Below are 20,486 nucleotides of genomic sequence, written 5' to 3'. Positions count from 1 at the left end.
TATTCCATGTGACCATAGTGCTCGCCAGATCAGGTCATGGGGAACTCAATCAAATGCTTATTCAAAATCAAGGAATGCAAAGTGCAGTGGCTATCTTTTCCCGATGTTTTTCCATGAGTAATCAGACAGCATTTATTGCATCTATTCTGCCACACACCGTGACAAAGCTACTGATTTGGTGTAATGGCTGTGTGATTTCATAGCCTTTCATCTCGTATTCTTTCAAATACTTTCACTGCATGACATTATGAACCCTCCTGTGGAATTGTCTGTTCATTCCTAGTGAGACAGCCAAGAGACTTCATTGCCAAACCCCACAATACGTTTTCAAGTGCTGTAAAAGACGCCTGTTGTTCATGTTTTTTAGGCACTGTGAAATCTGCTGTATCAGTCCATGTGACACACAACACATACTTTTGTCATACCAATTTTGGTTCAGGCCGATGACATTTTCTACACCAGAATATACCACTTCTCATGCATTTGAAAAGAAGCAAGCTCTCATTATAATATACACTGTTCCCTCACTACTTCGCGATTTGCTTTTTGCGGATTCGCTGTTTCATGGTTTTTCAATAAACTCTAAAAGAATATTATAAATCATAAAAAAAATCAATTTACAGCCTAAGGAACGGAGGAAGAAGCCAAAGGGAGAGAAAAGGAGCCCAAATGGCAATGAGAGGTGAAGGAGGCGATTTATCAACACACAATTGGTTGATAAAGACTAAAAATGGTTTATAACTACTAAAATAATGTATAAATATATAGCATCCCTACTTTGCAGATTTTCACTTATTGCAGGTGGTCCTGAAAACTAACCCCCACACTAAGTGTGGGAACACTGTATTTCCCATTGCAGATTAGGAAAAAAAACTCATTGGCATAGAAAAAGCTGTGATTTTAATCGTAATTTACAACGTAGTTTACACAGATAAATAAATCCTACATAGCTCAAACCTTCTCTGTACTTTGAGAATACAAAATTTAAAAATGGCCCCAAGTTGTGAACTGACTGCTTGCCTGGATTTAACATGATGACTCTGCATTTGCCAAATCATTACAATCAGAAACCATTAGGCCTGGAACAGTGTTTATGATGATCCTGATGTAAATATATATGCTGCAATTATGAGACCCACATTGTCCTTTCAAGAAAAAACATTTCTAGATGTCTGGTTTCTTATACACTCATAATTAAAGCTGGCACTGTCTTAGTTCTGACAAAATCAGATGACAACTCTAAACACAAAGAGTGGAGAAGAATTTGTAAAGTTGTTCAGATGCTGGACTTTCAACCCACTACCTGTTGACAATTTAGTGATTTTAATTATTCTTCTGACCTGCTGTCAATTATTCTTTCCCATTCAATTTACTGAGCCCACTCAGGTAGGTGCTGTATTTTTGAGCAAGGCTTGCATTTTACATTTTCTCCGCTCAAGAGCCTCTTGTTTCTTCCTTGCGATTTCTTCTTGAGAACACTTTGTACTTTTCTGTTCTGTAATAGAAAATACCTATTAATAGCCTGTGTTATGCAATACCATGGTCTGAAGTTAGCTACATTTCTATGGCTCCAATATAATTTAACTGAAAAGCAGAGATATGATCTATGCCTAACCTCTGAAAATCTTGATGCAAGAATACTGATTCAATACTCTTCAGTATTCCCATGTCTATGTCTAAGATAAAAGAGGGAAAAGAGAAAAGACCCCATATCTTTTGCATAAAACTGCTTTCATAAGTCTCTCTGGAGTTGTAATGGAGCTAGAACATCAAGAAACAGACAGGGGGTCAGCAGCCATCAACATTGGGAAATACAATAGTCTCTCGCTTATCCAACCTTCACTTATCCAACATTCTGGATTATCCAATGCAGTCTGCCTCCTGCCTGGATCCATAGCTGTTTCTCTAGGCAGCAAGGACTAAACTTTTTACGGATTTAACTTCCGACAATGTTGTTACTGTAAGTTCATTTTATACAATTCTATCTTTATTTGTAGTCAATGTGTTAGTAGCTAATGTTTTTGTAGTCAATATTTTCAATACATTGTGATGTTTTGGTGCTAAATTCGTAAATAAAGTAATTACTACATAGCATTACCGTGTACTGAACTGCTTTTTCTGTCGATTTGTTGTAAAACATTATGTTTTGGTGTTTAATTTGTAAAATTGTAACGTAATTCGACGTTTAATAGGCCTTTCCTTAATCCCTCCTTATTATCTGACATTTTCGCTTATCCAACGTTCTGCTGGCCCATTTATGTTGGATAAGCGAGAGACTCTACTGTATTCATGTTTGATGAAAATTTAACACAAGTAACATCATGGGAATAAATCAAAGATAAAAAACAACTTCCAAGTCACAATTACATGACACAATTGTCAAACAAATCTATCTTTTGCAATGATAACACCACACTAAACTAAGCACATGTATTATTCTAAATGTTACCCTAGGAGACCACTGTCATATACAGAACATGTACTATCTCAATCCTGTGCAGTGCTGAATTAAGTTTGTGAGCAAACTTAAAATGCAACTTGAGATAGCATTACCTGCGATCTTTATAGATGTCAGTGTACAAAAGCCCAGAGACAGGCTAGAGCAGAACTATCTTTTTTTTGGGGGGAGGGAGGGGGAATCTAATCCTTATGGATATAGAGGTGCATTTTGTAAACAGATAGCAAATACAAAATTCTTCCATTTTCACACAGTACATCTTCTGTTCCTGAATAATACATTACTCTAGCAGGCTGGCCAATCATTATTCCTGACCATTCATGTAAATCATTATCTGTGCAAAATACGTATATCATACAATTTTAATTGGCATGTAGAATATTTCTGTATTATTTGGCTTTCCTTGCAGGAGAAGTCCCATCAATTTAGCAGAAACATAAAACACACAGATAGAACTCTCTTTCCTATTTTACTCATTCATCATCCATGAAAAACAGCCACCACTGAAGGCTCAGAAATCACAACTGGAAAGAAATGGGGACAACCTGTAGGTTTAAAGACAATGATTTAACGTTTTCTGAAGTCTCTTGCTCCAGCTACTCTCTCTTGCTGGCCAAGATCTTTCTCCCCTAACAACAAATCTGATCTTTATCAAAGTATTATGGATTTGAAAAATTCACAAACACTGTGGCTAGTAACATATTGTTCCACATCTCATATCCCAGTTAGTATGAGTTAGGACTTCCTGAGGTCAGCAAATACTGCAAAGAGTACACCATACAGAATGGGCTGGAATGGGAACTGCAAATGACAACTCCACCAACTAAGACATCCTATACATGGAAGAGCAAAGATTTTAAAACTACAACAGTCCGGTATCTTTAAATAAGAAATGTGTAACCTGAACGATATCGTACAACTTCAGGGCAGTGCATAATATGGGTACCAAAGTGATGTTATCAAAGGTCTGTTCTGGAGAATTGGCTGGCCCTGCAGCACACTGAGCAGGAAGATGTCATAGGGGAAGACTCAAATGAGAAAAATAATTACTTAATCCCATTAAAAAGGTAAATATTCTTTGTGGTCTTCCCCTTTCTTCACGTTCTAGATTTAATTTTATCTTCTCTAGAAGGAGACTTTAAAACAAATTAATGAAGAATCCAAAAATTAACTGTCAACTTATGAATTAAGTGAAAGTGGAGAACAGGACTGATATTTTACAGAATTGATTAGTTCATTTTGTTATGTTCTTTCACATTGTTTCTAACTTATGGCAGCTCCAAGGCAAACCTAATCACATGGTTATCTGTAGCTAAGAGTGTTTGACTGATGCAGTCATTCAGTGGGTTTTCATGGCTGAGCAAAGGTTTGAACCCTGGTCTCAGTTATAATCCAACACTCAAACCACAACCTCATACTGGAAGTCAAAAATAATAATTCCAACCATTTACACTTAAGGACTATGGCTAGCATTCCAGTAGAGATCTGGGACAAAGGAAAACATGATACAAAGCCTTATCATGACTTCAAAGTGAAAAGAAGAGTGACAGTTCCGGTTTTTTCCAACCATGTCTGACTGCAGGAAAGGGTACCCCAAGGATGGTGAAATGGTAGCTTGGATCTGATCTCAATTTGAGATTCGGAAAAATTCCACAGCCATCCATAACTTACCTGTTTCATACTGTGTAAGGCAATCAGAGAGGTGCCTCTTAAAAGGTAGCTTCGTGTTTGTCTGATTTGCTGTTTGAAATTGGATGTTTGGTGCATTCTTGTTTTCTCCAAACCCTGGAATAATTTTCAAAGTCTGACCTACATTTACACTTCTATAATCCAAAGCAAGAGTTTGAGAAGGATTTGTCTTCCTGAACACATATTTTGACTTCTCAGTTGGCAGTTGATTAATATTGCTGTTATTTGGTACTCTGCCTATGTTACTTAGGCCTTTCTGCCACTGTACATTACTGTCATTTAAATAACCATTTGAGGGAGCAGCTGAGCTTGATCCAGAACTAAAGTCTCCTCCGGGCGCCGAATGAGATCTGGACCATTTTCCTTGAATGCAGTTTGTGCTTTCAGTTTTAAAGGCTTGCCAGTTAGTCTGAACAGGATTTCTACAATTCTCATTCTTTGGAAGTGTTGCAATTTTAACAGGAGTTCCCAAGGAGAAAGTTTTCCTCCCCATGTGGCCCTTCTGGACCAATGGGCAATTAGAAATCGCTTGATTGGCTCCTGTGAGGCAACTACTGACTTCCAACTTGGAAGGATTTCCCAATGTTGGTGTGGCATTTTCCTTCTCTTTCACCACCTTTTGGCTCAGAGTGTTTTTTTCCACATCGTCACATACTTGACAAAGCAAATCATCGTCATCATCACCATTTGTGTCCCAAAGACTATCTGATTCACAAAATAAGTCCAAAACTTCATCTGAGAACTTAGGCTCATCCCAGTTCTCAAATGCAAAAGCACTATTCTTGGGCAATTCTTTCTGCTTCAAATGACATGCACTGTCTGGACCACTTGCTTTCGTGATGTTAAGAGCTTTCATGCTGAAACAAACAAAAGATGACTGATGGTTGGTATTGGAGATGCTGCTCTCATATTTTTCTACCTGTGGTTTAGGAAGAGCAGATGGTTCTGAAACAGAAAGAGATCTTTTTTCAGGAAAACTCCCACTGTCTGGACATTTGAGTTGAGTAAATCCCTCCTGTTTGCTCTTGGTTCCCGGTTTCACTGGAAGAGGATTATGGCAAGTGATTTTGTTATCTCCACTTGTTGAAATGAATTTTGTCTTCTCAGTTTTTATAGTAAGATTACTATGCGGAAGGACTCTCTCTGTATTTCCTGTATCTCTGTATTTCTGTAAAGCAGACAATGTTGGGTCATTCTTAAAGGAATGAAACAGTGCACTCTGAGCAGAAACTACACTACTTTCTTTTTGTTCCATATTTTTATCAGACACATGAGATGAGGGACTTTCCTGGATCAGTTCAGGATTTTGGGTAATTTGCATAAGAAAGGAATCATCCCCCCAGTCATCAAAGTCATCATTGGCAATTCGGTCCACGTTACTGGAGACAATGGACCCAGTTGTACAAGAACTGATTTTTGGAGCTGTTTGTCCAGAAGATCCTTTAGAATTTGGAGCAAGGGCAGTTGCCACACATTCGGTAAGCAGCACTGCAATGCCTTCCCTCAGATGTGCTTCTCCAATTGTTTGTTTACTAGCAGCTGTAATATTATCCTCCTCCAAGAGCATGTTTTGATTTTCGTGGAAACTAGAGTTTGATGAACAATCTGAAAGGCCTTGGCTGAGACGACCACTACATTTCTGAGTGGGACCATCGAAAAGTTCGTTAAGCGCTATTTCAGCATCAAGATTGAGGGGTTCCTGTCTACTGTCTTCACAGGGCTCAAGAGCTTTGGTGCTCCTGCCAACAGTCCCAAAGGTAGGATTAGCTTTAGGATTTTCTTCAAGAAACCCCTGCTGATTTTGCATCCCAGGCTCATCTTCATGTTCAGTGGACCTTTCTGCTTCAGACGTAAAGTGGGTAATGGTGTGGACTGAAGAATTTTGATCTTGGATGGCATCTGTTAGGTTTTTGTCAAATTGCTTTGCTAGTTCCATAAGCTCCTCTTCTCTGTGTTTTGACTGGCGGCCTCTACAAGAGCAAACACAATTGAACATACATACATTGATGCCACAGTTTATTCCAAAATGGAAAGGCCAACTTTTTTTTCAGAATTCAAATACAATGAGATTCTAGCTTTTTACAGTTCAACAGATTATTTTTTATCCTGCTTTTTAAGAGAAAATATGCAAAGCAGCTTAGATATAAAAGGGATGGAAATAAAAGATGGGAGGGGTAGACTACATTGTCACTGAATAATACAAAATATAACATTATACAAAAACAATTTTTAAAGGATAAAGAGCAACAAAATATAGTAGATGTACTACTGCCAATTTGTGGATCTCTAGAAGCTGTTGGATTGCAGTTCTCAGTGTCCACTCCTTGTTGACTGTACTGGCTACGATTGATGGGAGCTGCAGTCCACATAATCTGAAGAGCTGTAAACTGCCTACTCCTGAAGAAGAACCTAACAGTCCACACTGTATTCTAAAACCTTCTTGGAACAAAATGTTTTACTTAACAGTCTAAAAGCAGATGAAGAGAAAACACAGTGGAGTTCTAACAAAGCTACATAGGTAAAGCCACTGGACAAAATCTCCAAAAATATATCTCCCTCATCTTAGTGCACAACATAGCAAGTATACTTGAATATTTTGTGAAGGGATCATGTTGGGAGAAATCATTTCAGATTTTTTTATAAAGTGAAGCAACTCTTAGTATACCTGACACCATTTACTTTTCTTCTCAATCGTCCTTTTGTAATTGCCGGAGTACAAGGAATTGCATCATCTCCAATCCAAAACCCAAGAAGATTTCCTTCATGACAGGCAGGTTTTTCATCCTGAACAAGAAGAATCAAATAAGTAAACACCATGGATGTTATGAAGATTGTACATCTGGCAACCTTCCAGATTTTCATGTATTTAACTTGTTCTTCTATCAAATTCAGGGCAGTTATTATAATTAAATTAGAAGGAGGGAACAAACAATTAAATCTAAGATTAAAGAGAAAAAAAAGACTGTGACACAATTCACAATGTCACTAAGTGACACAACTAGTCTACTAAATAAAGATGCATAAAATACATACTCCAAAAAGTCCAAGCTGGAAATTATATTTAAACAAAAAAACATTCCAATGCAATGTCTGAAGCAATAATACAAATTTAAAACAGACTGTGTCAAAGATTAAAGACATACATGGGTTAGAAATTAATATAAGTGCACTTTTCTTTTAAAGAATGGGAAAGGCAAAACCTTTAAAGATTTGGGATGTCCAGTTCAGTCAACATGATTTGGTTCTGAAGATACTGTACAGTTTCCACCCAAAACAGGCATACAACTTTATCCTACCAATTATCTTTTCTCATTATCCAGGGTGCAAAATTATATTTTGAAAGTTTTCTCACCATAGTGACATTGCAGGTTTCAGTTCTGGGCCCACAGTTTTAAAATGTTAATCTGTACAAATACGGGTGGATAGCAGTCCACAATTTATTGTCAATATGAGCCGATATGTCACATTCTATTTATTTACTAGAAATTAAATTGAATGGGTTTTCAAAAATAAGGTTGCAAATCTGCAACTTAAATTTATGAAAAAGAGCACCACCATTCAATTAAATAAGTACATATGAGGCAGAACAAGTACCACTAGTCATAAAAGATAAGAAATTTTCAAAATACATACAGGTCATTTTTTAAAATGGCTGGGAATAATAATGCAGTCATAATGATACTGGCTGGAAGTATGCCAGCCTTCCTATTAACACTAGGTTGAGATATCATACATAAAGACATATCTTTATATATTATCCATAGTCTCCAAAGCAGAACAGATCTCCATAAAAACACTGACATTACAGAATGTGTAATCAGCATTATAACAAGCATTGAGTTTTCCCAGTGCAACTGGTATTTTTCCTTTTATGAACTAAGTCCTATTTTGAATGCCAACTACATTGAAGAAACAAAAAGTGAATCCTAAGACTTATGGAAGTAGATTTGAAGAGTTATGAAGAAATAAACAGTTCATTCGTGATTGAGAAGTGGTCAAAGAGCAGCAAATGTCACTCAGAAAAAAATAAAACAGATGACTGAAAAATGGGTGAAAAACCTTTTAGGCCTACAAAGGAACACCCAAATTAAGTGAGAAGACACACTCCAGCAAAATGTGGCATGTGCCACTTGTATCCCAAAAACCCTAATATAGCTGTTAATATTAGTTATAGCATCAGTTGAATGTATACTAACTTGTTAACTGCCTAAAGCTGTACAAATATGATTTTAGTTTATATTAAGTATTATAATTACGCAGACATTAGAAAGTTTCATTTAACAATACTGCAGTATGGTTTTTGCCATGTTTTCCCCAGCATTCTTTTAAAGCAGACTATGTTCATAAAAGAAAAAAAATGTGTCAAGATACTGCAGCTTTACTCTAAGAAGTAATTACCTGGGGAGCAATCCGATTAACGATTTCTGAGATTTCAACCGTGTGCCCATTAACTGTCTGCTTCTTTTGTTCATTGCCTAAAAAAAAAAAAAAGTTGAGCAATTTTTCAACATTATAGAAATGAAAATCTTTTAGCCTCAGAAGTCAATTAAAGCCCATAAATGAATATGCAGAGTCTAGTGGGAGAAGCCATTGGCTGCCACCAATTATATTATATGTACCCTTGCTGCCAACATACAGAGAGACCCAAAAATGAAGGCAAACTCTGACTTATAGAGCGAGGGTTAATAAGCAGACAGGCCATCTCTTTATTATGATGAACAGAAAAACATATGAAAACTTGAGGTGAAGTAAAATAGAATTCTGTAATTTATTAGAACATAACAAAAGTTTGCGTATTGGTTACAGAAGAATAACAGGATGGTTAATTAAAATAAAATGGTTCTTTAACTTGACTTCTTCAGAAACTATGTTCCCACACAAGAGAACAAAACAGGCTTTTAAAAACCTCACAGTCCTCCCTTCCAGAGGCACTAAACTTAAGCACTCTATCCCTTAGAGGCTCTTTTCAATATCTAGCACTTCTCCCCGAAGGCTAATTTAACTTTTCTCCTCAAAGAGGTTCTTTACTAACAGCTCCCAAACTCTCCCTTCCTTTCTCTTTAAACTCCACTCCATGACTTAACTCTCTCTGACTGACTAGCTCTTTCTGTCTCTCTGGCGCAGCCTACCTCCTGTTGCTAGGCAACTCCTCCCAATTCCAACAACCAATTAGACTCCACTACCATATATGGAGCTGCCTGATTTCTCCTCCCCTTGCCTGGCTCTGCTTTTTCTACCAAGGCCCAGGACTTTCTTTACACACCAACCCTGCAAGATAGGCCATTCCATTACACATAGCATTTGTGTTGTACTTACGCTGACCTACTAAAAATCAGGGCTGATCCAGCATGGTATATGCCAGGCACTGGGGTGGGTAAACTGTACCCCCCCCCCCCCCCCCCAAATGCCAATTATTCAGATGGGCCAAAAGTCAGAAGATACTCTGGATTCTGGATTAGAATTTGTATTGTCCTCCAACTTTTTGCAGAGGAAATATCATGTTGAAGAATTATTGCTTCATGTTGCTGCTCCAGAGCCCATCCGACCTAAGTCGGCAGTGTAGCTGTTTCTAGTCGAACTGTAGTGAAAATCTGAAAATCTACTACAAAATAAATATTGAAGTAAGAACTATTTATTTAGTATTTCTTGTCCTGCTTTTCAGCTCTAAGATCAATAGGGCAGCTTACTTTAAAAAATACACACAAAACCAATTCAGTTAAATACCAATGTGATAAAAATCAGAGTACCAAGGTAACTATTATTTATTATTTATTTATTACATCATTTCTACCCCGCCCTTCTCACCCATCAGGGGACTCAGGGCGGCTTACAATACAACCATATACATCAGAAAAACAGTTTACATCAAATTTAAAAGTCTTTCAAATTAAGAATTAAAATTAAAATATACATTAAAAACCAGCATAATTGTACATTTAACTAAACTCAAATGCCTTTAAATACTCGGGAAAACACCTGAAATCCAATAGTTATATGAGCAGATTGTAATTATCCACCAGGATAATTATGCTGTTAATCCAGGGACCAGCTTCTTCTTTAGCTCCTTTAGATATGCAATAGCAGCCAAAGACTTCTGGGCATAGTAATGCCCATTTTCCCAACACTACATGAATACAGACTCTCTCTAGCTGATTTGCATTATGGAGAGGAAACAGCAGCAATTGTTACTGCTACCTGGACAAGGAGTTGCAGCCACATAGGTGACCTACAAGATTCCAGACAAAGAGAACACTTTTCACTTAGTAAACACAAATGAGTAAATTCCAGGAAAATCAATCTGGGAAGACTTGTCTAATTTAGGGCACAATAGCAAAGATGGTCCAATATGGGAAGCAATCTCACCACCAAGGATGGGAGATCCATAGCAAGGTATTCACCAATGGCCTTAACAAAGTATTATATTGTTATCCTAAAAAGATAATCTGACCTCAAACAGTTAAGCTCTTTTACTCCACAATTTAAAGGATTGGTTACACCTTAAAAGGAAGAGTTTAAATAGATAATTGCAATGAATAGTTACCCAGCTTATATGTAATTGGTGACTGAGGATCCCAGAAGATCTCTTGCTGCACATCAGTTTCATTTGCAGGAGAACTGAACGTTGGCATGCGTGACCTGCTGGCTCGTGTTCTTTTGGGAGTCTTATATGAGTTAGTTTCTGTGTGATAGACATGCAAAAAGGTATTTTAATTAAAAAAGCAACATTCTTGAATAAAATGAGTAACAATGCATGGACATCTGTGCTCTTCTGATGAACATGAGCAAGCAGCAATAGGTACCATATGTAGTAAAGGTCCCCCTCAATGGATTGTCACCTTGACATGGTGAGGGGGCTTGCATGTTCCAATGAACCTGAGGGCCCAACTACTGAAATCATGCACTCTCAGGAGTGGCCACAGGGGAGGATCCAGACCAAGAACAATCCGAAGACCCAAAGACCTCAACGACGGAGCAGGCGGAGGATAACATAGTACATATTACAACGGCTGTGAAGGCGGAAGAAGGCGGCAACAGACTGAGAAGACACTCTCGTTTATTAATCACACCACTGCTGGGACCTCAATCTGTGAAGACTGTGGATCGACCGGCCGTGCACCATCCTCCATACATTAAAAAAAATCACGTACAGGCGTCTTCCAAGAAATGGAGGACCATCATCCTCGAACTACGAGGGATGGCCTAAGAAGATAGTAAAGGTAAAGTTTCCCCCTGATGTTAAGTCTAGTTGCGTTCGACTCTGGGAGTTGGTGCTCTTCTCCATTTCTAAGCCGAAGAGCCGCCGTTGTCCATAGACACCTCCTAGGTCATGTAGCTAGTATAGGTCATGAGCGCCGTTACCTTCCCACCAGAGTGGTACCTATTGATCTACTCACATTTGCATGTTTTTGAATGGCTAGGTTGGCAGAAGCTGGGGCTAACCGCGGGAGCTCACCCCACTCTCCAAATTCAAATCTCCAACCTTTCAGTCAGCAAGTTCAGCAGCTCAGTGATTTAATCCACTGCACCACCACGGGCTCCTAGATACCATATATACTTGTGTATAAACAAATTACTTCTACAAGTCAAGGACAGAATTTGTGGCCCTCCAAAACTACATTTTGGTATGACCTGTCGACAAGTTTGAGGGTTATTCCACAGGCCAGAACTGTCTCAGGAGGGCAGCCGTATTGAGAAAATGGTCAATATAAGTTCTGCTAGAAGTCAACTTCACAACTTACCCTCCCTCCCTTTCATACAGAAATCATCAGGTAATAAAAAGCAGAGCCACTTTAACACATTTGAACCAAATATTTTTGGTTTCTCCTTCCTTCAACGGTTTCAATACCAGTTTGCAATGCTGAGCACTTTTCTTATTTCCTACTCCACTTTGCCTGTAGTATTGTGCCTTCTAAAACTCAGGCCAAGGGAACCGTTGTTTCTTGTTGTCAGGACCAGGTCTGGACATATAATATGGCCGAAGAGGGGAATAAAAATGATTCATGTAAGATTTGTATTTTTCTCCTGCCCACTTGAGTCAATAATATGGATGTCATCACTTCATATCAGTCCCAAGGTAACAGTTCCCTGCAGCCATAAATGAATATTTCAGGGAAAGAAGAACCACTCTGGGATAGCAATACCTTATCCCAGCTCTGTCTAACCATTGTATACCTGTGGATTAAATTCTATGAAATGCATGGGGTTGCCATAAATTGACAGGCAACTTGGACACATATGCATTACCTTAAAATATTTCTGATTGCACTTTCCATAATCCCAACCCACTGGCCATACTATGTGGGAGTGACTCAAAAGTATCAATTTATTATTTAGTAAACCATTAATGACATGGATTAATATCTTTAAGTGAACCTGGTATGGCCTCAACTGTGGATAACAAAATCATCAATTTTGATTTAACTTACTTGAAAGCATGTTATGCTTTTGGCATTTCTATGCAAAAAGGGAGTTTATCCTGAATAGATTTGTTTAGGACAGTGGTTCCCAGCCTTTGGTCCTCCAGGTGTTTAGGACTTCAGCTCCCACAGTTCCTAACAGCTGGTAAAAAGGCTGGGATTTCTGGAAGTTGAAGTCCAAAACACCTGGAGGACCAAAGGTTGGGGTTTAGGTTATCACTTGACTTTGGCTTAATGATGGAAGCATAAACTTTGCCTAACTTGGCCAGTAAGAACCAAAGAGAACTATAGTAGAGTCTTGATTATCCAACAAAGTCTGCCTCCTGCCCGGATCCACAGCTGTTTCTCTAGGCAGCAAGGACTGATTTTTTAATGGATGTAACTTCCGACAATGTTGTTACTGTAAGTTCAATTCTATCTTTATTTGTAGTCAATTTTTTAGTAGTCAATGTTTTTGTAGTAAATGTTTTCAATACATCGCGATGTTTTGTTGTTAAATTTGTAAATACAGCAATTACTACATAAGGTTACTGTGTATTGAACTGCTTTTTCTGTCGATTTGTTGTAAAACATGTTTTGATGCTTAATTTGTAAAACCATAATGTAATTTGATGTTTAATAGGCTTTTCCTGAATCCATTCTTATTATCCAACATTTTTGCTTATCCAATGTTCTGCTGATCCATTTATGTTGGATAAGCGAGACTCTACTGTACATTTCTCAGCTCTGAACAAGGAAAAATAAAAAGGTCAGCATCCTTTGTATGCATGTATGGATGCTGCATATTATTATGCACAACTCAGGACAGTTTATAATATACTTATGCCACAAAGAAAGAAGGTTTTTATAATTTCATTAGTTATTATGACTCCCTACAGGGAAATAGGGTGGGATATAAATAAGGTTTATTATTGTTATAGTAGTTTCTGAGGCAGGATGTGACACTTCCTTTTTGCAGTGGAAGGACACCTGAAAGCTACAGCGGGAAGAGATTACAGAAGGAAAAGAGGCAAGCAGAGGAACCTGCTCAGGATCAAAACATTAGAAAAGGATCCTTTCTTGCATCGGAAGAGGCAAGCATTTCTATGGATTCCAGTCTAAGCAACCAAGGAGCCTTCCCCAGACATTTTGGGAAGCACAACTTTCATCAGCTTCAAGCAGTGTTCGGAGATAATGGGGATTGTAATCCCAAACAAGTTCCTTTTCTTGGGAAGGAGCTCATTGTTTAGAAGTGCAACATTTCCACAGGGTCCATTGTCAGCTTTACTAGAAAACTAGTTGTTGCTATTGTTTTTCTCATGAGGGGTGGAGAAACAATTCCCATCCGCTCCAGCCTGTGATTAGGGATGATAGGCATTGTAACCAAAGGCAGGGATCTGCTCTTGGGAAGCAGGGGGCGAGTACCTGGAGGGCCCCGGGGGGAGGCGGGGGCTTCTCCCGCCGCTTCGCCTCCCTTTCCCTCTTGGGTAGCCTCAGCCGCGGCGGCAGCCTTCCGCCTGCTCCTCCTCATCGTGGGACTCTTGAGGCGAAGCTCCTCCGCGTTTTTTGCCGCCGCCGCCCGCCGTTTACTCGCCATTATGAAAATACAAAACTCCCGCGGCAGGGGCGGCGGCGGCAACTCACCACCCGTTCATCACGCCGCCATCTTGGTTGGAGCTCGGAGGCCGCCGCTGATTGGCTCAACCCGACTCTGCGGAGGCGAGGATTGGTTCAGCTTTTTTGCGAAGGGGGCAGGCGGAGAGGAGGCTAGCCCAATCACGTGGGAGAGGCCGGGAATGATGAAAGGAGGGGATTCACACAGAAGCGGCCAAAGGGATGGAGGGCTGCTTGCTTTTGTTCAACGACTAAAGGTGCTTTGTAAACTCCTGATGCCAGTCAGGCCCCATCCACACAGCTGTATACAATCCCACATCTCCTTTGAAGTGGGGGCCCTTCCACACAGCTAGGTAACCCAGAATATCAAGGCAGAAAAACCCACAAGATCTGCTTTGAACTGGGTTATCCGAGTCCACACTGCCATACATTCCAGTTCAAAGCAGAAAATGTGGGATTTTATTCAGCTGTGTGGAAGGGGCCTGGGCTATATGGCAGTGTGAACTCAGACAATTACGGCCCCTTCCACACAGCTAAATAAAATCCCACATTATCTGCTTTGAACTGGAATATACGGCAGTGTGGACTCAGATAACCCAGTTCAAAGCAGATTTTGTGGGATTTTCTGCCTTGATAATAAAGGTAAAGATTTTCCCCTGATATTAAGGGCCCTTCCACACAGCCCTAAATCCCAAAATATCAAAGCAGAAAATCCCACATGATCTGAGTGTTGACTGAAACAACCCAGTTCAAATCAGATATTGTAGGATTTTCTGCCTTGATATTCTGGGATATAAGGCTGTGTGGAAGGGCCCTAAATCTAGTTGTGTCCGACTCAGGTTGGGTGCTCATCTCCATTTCTAATCCGAAGACACCTCTTTGATATTCTGGGTTATATGGCTATGTGGAAGGGCCCTCAGTGGTCACCCAACTTTGATCCTCTCAAGCTTTGGGATTTCAATTCCCAGAATCTCTGATCATTAGACAAGCTGGGTGGGGCTTCTGGGAGTTAAATTCCAAAACCATTGATCTCGAAAGAGGATTCCATGGACATTTGTTGTTTCATGGTTTCAAGTAGTTTGATTTAGAGGCCCCTCTATACTGCCATATAATCCAGAATATCAAGGCAGATAATCCACATTACCTGCTTTGAACTGGATTATCTGAGTCTACACTGTCATATAATCCAGTTCAAAGTAGGTAATCTGAATTTTATATGGCAGTATAGAAGGGGCCTTATAGTAACCCTAAGGTTTCATGGAGCTGGCCAGATTTCTTTGTCTTTTCTCTGAGGCTGAGAGAGTGATACCTGTCCAAGGGCACACTCGGGGCCCTTCCACACAGCCATATAACCCAGAATAGCAAGGCAATATATATCCAACAATACCTGCTTTGAACAGGGCCTTTCCACACATCTGAATAAAATCCCAAATTTCTGCTTTGAACTGGAATATATGACAGTGTGGACTCAGATAACACAGTTCAAAGTAGATTTTCTGCCTTGATATTCTGAGTTATATGGCTGTGTGGAAGAGCCCTGGGTTATCTGAGTCCACGCTGCCATCTATTCCAGTTCAAAGCAGAGAATGTGGGATTTTATTCAGCTCTGTGGAAGGGGGCTCAGTTTCTTTAGGCAGGGCCCTGCAAAATAGCAGTTTAACTGTTTTGTGAAAGCATGGGGTGCTTCTACACCAGTGATCCTCAACCTGTGGGTCCCAGATGTTTTGGCCTCCAACTCCCAGAAATCCTAACAGCTGGTAAACTGGCTGGGATTTCTGGGAGTTGTGGGACAAAACAGCTGGAGACCCACAGGCTGAGAACCACTGCTCTATATTGCAAAATCTCTGCAGTTTGACACCTTTTTAACTGCCTGGACTTACTGCTATGGAAGTCTAGAATTTGTAGATTGAAAAAGTCTTTAGCCTCCTCTGCCAAAGAGCACAAGTGTCTCAGTAAATTACAGCTCCCAATATTCCGTATCACTGAACCACAGTTATTCAAGTGATGTCGAACTGCATCAAATTTGCAGTGTAGCTGCACCCTGAGATTAAAGGCCCCTTCACATATTTTGGATTACAGCTCCCAGAAGCCACAGGTAGCATAGAATGAGGGTACCTGCAACCAGAGAGGGCCAAATATCTGGTGGTGTTGTGGTTTGCGGCTCTGGGGTTAAGGGTGGGGTTGAATCCCTGCTCAGCCATAGAAACCTACTGGGTGGCCTTGGGCAAGTCACACTCTCTCAGCCTCAGAGGAAGGCAAGGACAAGTCTCTTTTGAACAAATCTTGCCAAAAGGACCTCATGAGAGGTTTCGCCTGAAGTTTGAAAGGCTTGCAGGCACACAACCGACAGAGTACCCTACATAGGCTTCAGTGAGGCCTCCATGGAAAGGGGTATCATACTTCTGAAAAGCAAGCATGCAACAGGAATGGAGTATCCTTTATATTTTTACTTCTCTATTTCCCAGAAGTGTTTTGGGCCCCATCTATATTGCCATATAACACAGTTTCATTATAACAGGGTGTTTGAAAAAGAACTCCCATTTCACCATTCAATTTATACTAAAACTAGGGAGTTCTTTTTCAAACATCCTGTATATGGCAGTGTAGATGGAGCCCCACAATGACAATGCTGTAGTAATAGGACTTTTGGCCTCTCTCTTTTACAAGACCTCGCCTGCCCAATTTCATACAGTTTAGCTCAGCTGCAAAGCTTTCTGTAACACACTTGTTTTTCTGTCTTACAATCATAAGCACCTGCCCAGAATGCCAGGAATACATTTCTAACCAATGTGTCTGGGGCTGCACACCTGTGTGTTTATCCAGGAAGTCATTCTCACCATGATTATTTTGGGATGGACAGCTACTAAATTAAATTGTTTCACTGTAAGTATACCCAAATCCCCACGACGTTACAGTTTTAAAGTGTATTACTATGTATTATTATTATAATTCAGAGGTAAGGCCAGGATAAGCAAGATGACTCCCAAATAAGTGCATATGAGGGGCTATTTTATTAGCCCTTCTCTACCCAAACTGCTCAGCTGTTTTCAATATACACATTGACTCCTTCCCTAATAATTATATATGGACAACATATGATTTCACTTAGAACAAGGGGAGGGAGGAACAAGAAAACAAGGGGCCAAATTAAGATGTACAGGCAGCCCTCTGTACCATGGATTCAAATACCCATGCTTGAAAACGTTCCAAAATGGCTTGATTTTTTCATTTTATATAAGGTCATTTTACTATTATAGCCAGCACACCAATGCCTTAAATCAAGAAATAGTTTTCTAAGATCTACAGAGATGCTCGCAAGAACACCTCAGCAAGCTGGAGTCCAAAAGTGGCAGGCTAAACCCCGGAACCTCAAGCTATGGCTGAAACTGAATTCAGTCATTCATATCTCCTTTGTCCTGCATCTCTTCCAAATATTGTATCTCATGCCTGAGTCAACTTCAAGGGTACTGAGAGGCATCTCTTCTCAAAATCCATTCAGAAAAAGCAAACAAAGGCCAAGTGTATGTCCTGTCCTGTTATTTTGGAGTAGCCAGCTTTGCAAAGCAGCCCTCATAACGACTTACTTTTTCTGGCAGTGGCAGAAGTCCTTTTCATTTGAGCAGATGGAGGAAGGGAGGCAAGTATACCTAAAACTGGATAGTTTTTCTAAATAAAAATAAATACATCCAGTGAGCCTGGTTCTCAAAGCAGCTCATTTCTCCTTCTTGTTGCTGGATGCTCTGCTGCAGCACAAGGCAACCAACCATGTGACTCTTCCTCCTCTTCATCCCATTGGCTGAATCAGAACACACTCCAAGGAATGGGTTACAGTTAGAAATGTGGGGAACACCTACATTGTAGAATTAATATCCTGTTTGACCAACTGTGGCTCAGTGCTATGAATCACAAGAGCTGTAGTTTTACAAGGCCTTTAGTCTTCTCTGTTAAAAAGTGCTGGTGCCCCTCCAAACGGCAACCTCCAGGATTCCATAGCACTGAGCCATGATTGTTAAAGTGATGTTGAACTGGGTTGTTGTGAGGTTTCCAGGCGGTATGGCCATGTTCCAGAAGCATTCTCTGCTAATGTTTTGCCCACAACTCCAGAATCCCTGGACCGTGAGGGTATTCTGGGCACTGTAGTACAAAATGTGACTTTTCCAGACTCTGATTTATTAGTATTTTTGGCAATTGAATTCTGATGTATATTTAAAGTTATCCTCATGGTCTGGACATAAGGAAAGTATTCCGCAAAAGAGAAGGAAATTTTGTCAGATCCAGGTCCCATCTACGCTGCCATATTGTAGCGGAAACCAGACTTCCCCTCTTCTCGGCTTGTGTGTCTGTGCGGACGCAGTGGAAGTAGGAGACAGACAACTGGAGGTTTTTTCCAAAGAAAGCAGTTTACTAAAAGTTTCCTGCAGCTGCAGAGGTTCATCCCACGCACAACTAGATGCTGAAAAGGGAGAACCCCGCAGACAGGGTCGAGTGTCTATTTATACAATTCAGTGGGTTCAGTTTACGACCGCCCACATATCAAACCATTGGTGCATATTTGTGGTGCAGTATTACATTTCATTACTTTCGTTTCTCTCAAAACACATGATTTCAGGGAAACCATGTGATAACCCATCGGCTGTGTTCCTGGCCTGCTCGTACCTCCTTATATGGCCATTTCCTCCTACCCCTTCATTCCTGCCTTATTCCCCCATTTTTTTTTTTTTTTTTTTTGCGAAGCGTGTATACAAAAGCTGAAGCAAACTAAATGAGCAGACTTATGGGTCCCTCCAATCCCTTCTAGCTTGCAGCCAAGCTATCTTTTCAGTGGAAAATGAGCGCAGAATAGCATTTGTACATAGTTTCATCACCAGAGGTAAACAACACATGAGGATTAAAAATATTAATCAGGTTTTAGAAAGGACATAGTCCACAGTAGAATTCTGATCTAGCCCAGTCATTTGGCTTCTTCCGATGATGGATTTGTTGCTATGGCCAGAGGTGGCCATTCACATACATGTCCAACTTTCAGGTCTTTTCAGTCTTTGGCATAAAGTCAAACTGGGGGTGTGTTTCCTCTTCCTTGATCAAAGGAATAATGTTCAGTTAATTTGAAGAAAGTCTCTTTGTCCAATCAAGTCTCTAGTCTCTAAGAATTGTCTCTGTGTAAAGAAAAGTCTGTAAAGAAAATCTCCATCTCTCACAGGGCTTTAGCTGTTATACCCAGTATGTGTGGCGTGGGGTAGACTTAAACTCCTACGGGTTTTTGATTCCAAAACAGGCCTTCCAGTAATAATGCCTTATGGATCTCCATTTTGGAAAACAGGCCTCTCAGTAACAATGCCTTATGGATCTCCAATTTAGGAACAGGAGTCCAAAAAGCTGAAAAAGAAAGCAGGAAGACAGTGAGAGAGAATGGGGGAGGGGGAACGGATTACCCATCTGTCGATCATCCTGTTCGGCATCACTTTTGTCTCAGCCAATCTTGTTGAAATCCCTTGTCTCTCCACGGGTGAGGCAGGTAGGCCACTATTCAGCTCCCTAACGACCCCTCCATGGCCTCTTGAGAAATGATTCCTCCATGGGCCTTCTTTCGCGATCTGCAGTAATCCTTTTTACTCTGGTCCTGCTGCAATGGTTAACTTATTTTATTCTTTGTCACATTGCCTCCGTGCTATATCCTCCTTTTGGCTTAAAAAGCAAGGTTGTTAGATGGCATATGAAAAAGTCCCTCATTGTCTCTCAAATCCGTCAAAAATCCGAATTATTTGCAATGTCCCATTACAAAAGGTCCTATCCAGGAGAGTTGGGTCAAAATAGAAAATTGTATGTTGTTGAGTTGGTCAGCCCTTACAGCCTCCAGCCTTATGCCACACTCCATCACAGCCTTAGCACTCAGCAACACCTATAGGCCCTCCCAGGCCTCTCAATAAACTTGTCTCATAGACTTCTGGGTTTATCCCATACAGGAGTTCAGGACCTGTAGCAAAAAACAATGAGAGGGAAAAGAAGGGGAGGGAAATACTCATCCTTCCAGGCTGTATGGCTCTTGAAGCACTCTCTCTAGTCGTTTCGCTCACATCCAAGGCAGGCCTCCTCAGAGGTTGTGCCTTTGACAACACACTCATCTGTCTTGAAATCCAACAAAATCTTTCTTCTCCACATCTTTTTCTTTTCCTTTCCGCAAACGATTTAACAATCGTGTATCCACTTGCTGCAATGCAATCTTCCACTCCAGTCCTGCTGCAGTGTTAAACTTACTCAATTCCCCTTTTACACCGACTCGTTGAACAGCTCAAAATTTGTTAGTAACACACGTTGAAAAGCCTCCTGCC

The 20,486-nt window shown here is 40.2% G+C and overlaps 1 protein-coding gene across 2 annotated transcripts; it reads right to left on the bottom strand.

Moving 5' to 3' along the window:
* Nucleotides 1-883: 883 nt before the first annotated feature.
* On the bottom strand, nucleotides 884-17,904 carry etaa1 (ETAA1 activator of ATR kinase). Of its 2 annotated transcripts, none has more exons than XM_008104079.3 (6): nucleotides 17,742-17,904; nucleotides 10,689-10,826; nucleotides 8,546-8,622; nucleotides 6,813-6,931; nucleotides 4,130-6,117; nucleotides 884-1,495 (listed from the first exon to the last, which is right to left on the bottom strand). In XM_008104079.3, the coding sequence occupies exons 1-6, from the start codon at nucleotides 17,770-17,772 to the stop codon at nucleotides 1,383-1,385; spliced, it is 2,466 nt and encodes an 821-aa protein (XP_008102286.2). In that variant the 5' UTR covers nucleotides 17,773-17,904; the 3' UTR covers nucleotides 884-1,382. The 2 variants fall into 2 exon arrangements, with proteins under 2 accessions (XP_008102286.2, XP_008102285.2); XM_008104078.3 differs by lacking the exon at nucleotides 17,742-17,904 and adding an exon at nucleotides 13,969-14,241.
* Nucleotides 17,905-20,486: the final 2,582 nt, after the last annotated feature.

The sequence above is a fragment of the Anolis carolinensis genome, chromosome 2 (assembly GCF_035594765.1).
Source record: "Anolis carolinensis isolate JA03-04 chromosome 2, rAnoCar3.1.pri, whole genome shotgun sequence".
NCBI classification, from domain to species: domain Eukaryota; kingdom Metazoa; phylum Chordata; class Lepidosauria; order Squamata; family Dactyloidae; genus Anolis; species Anolis carolinensis.
This window is presented reverse-complemented; position numbering and strand designations above follow the sequence as displayed.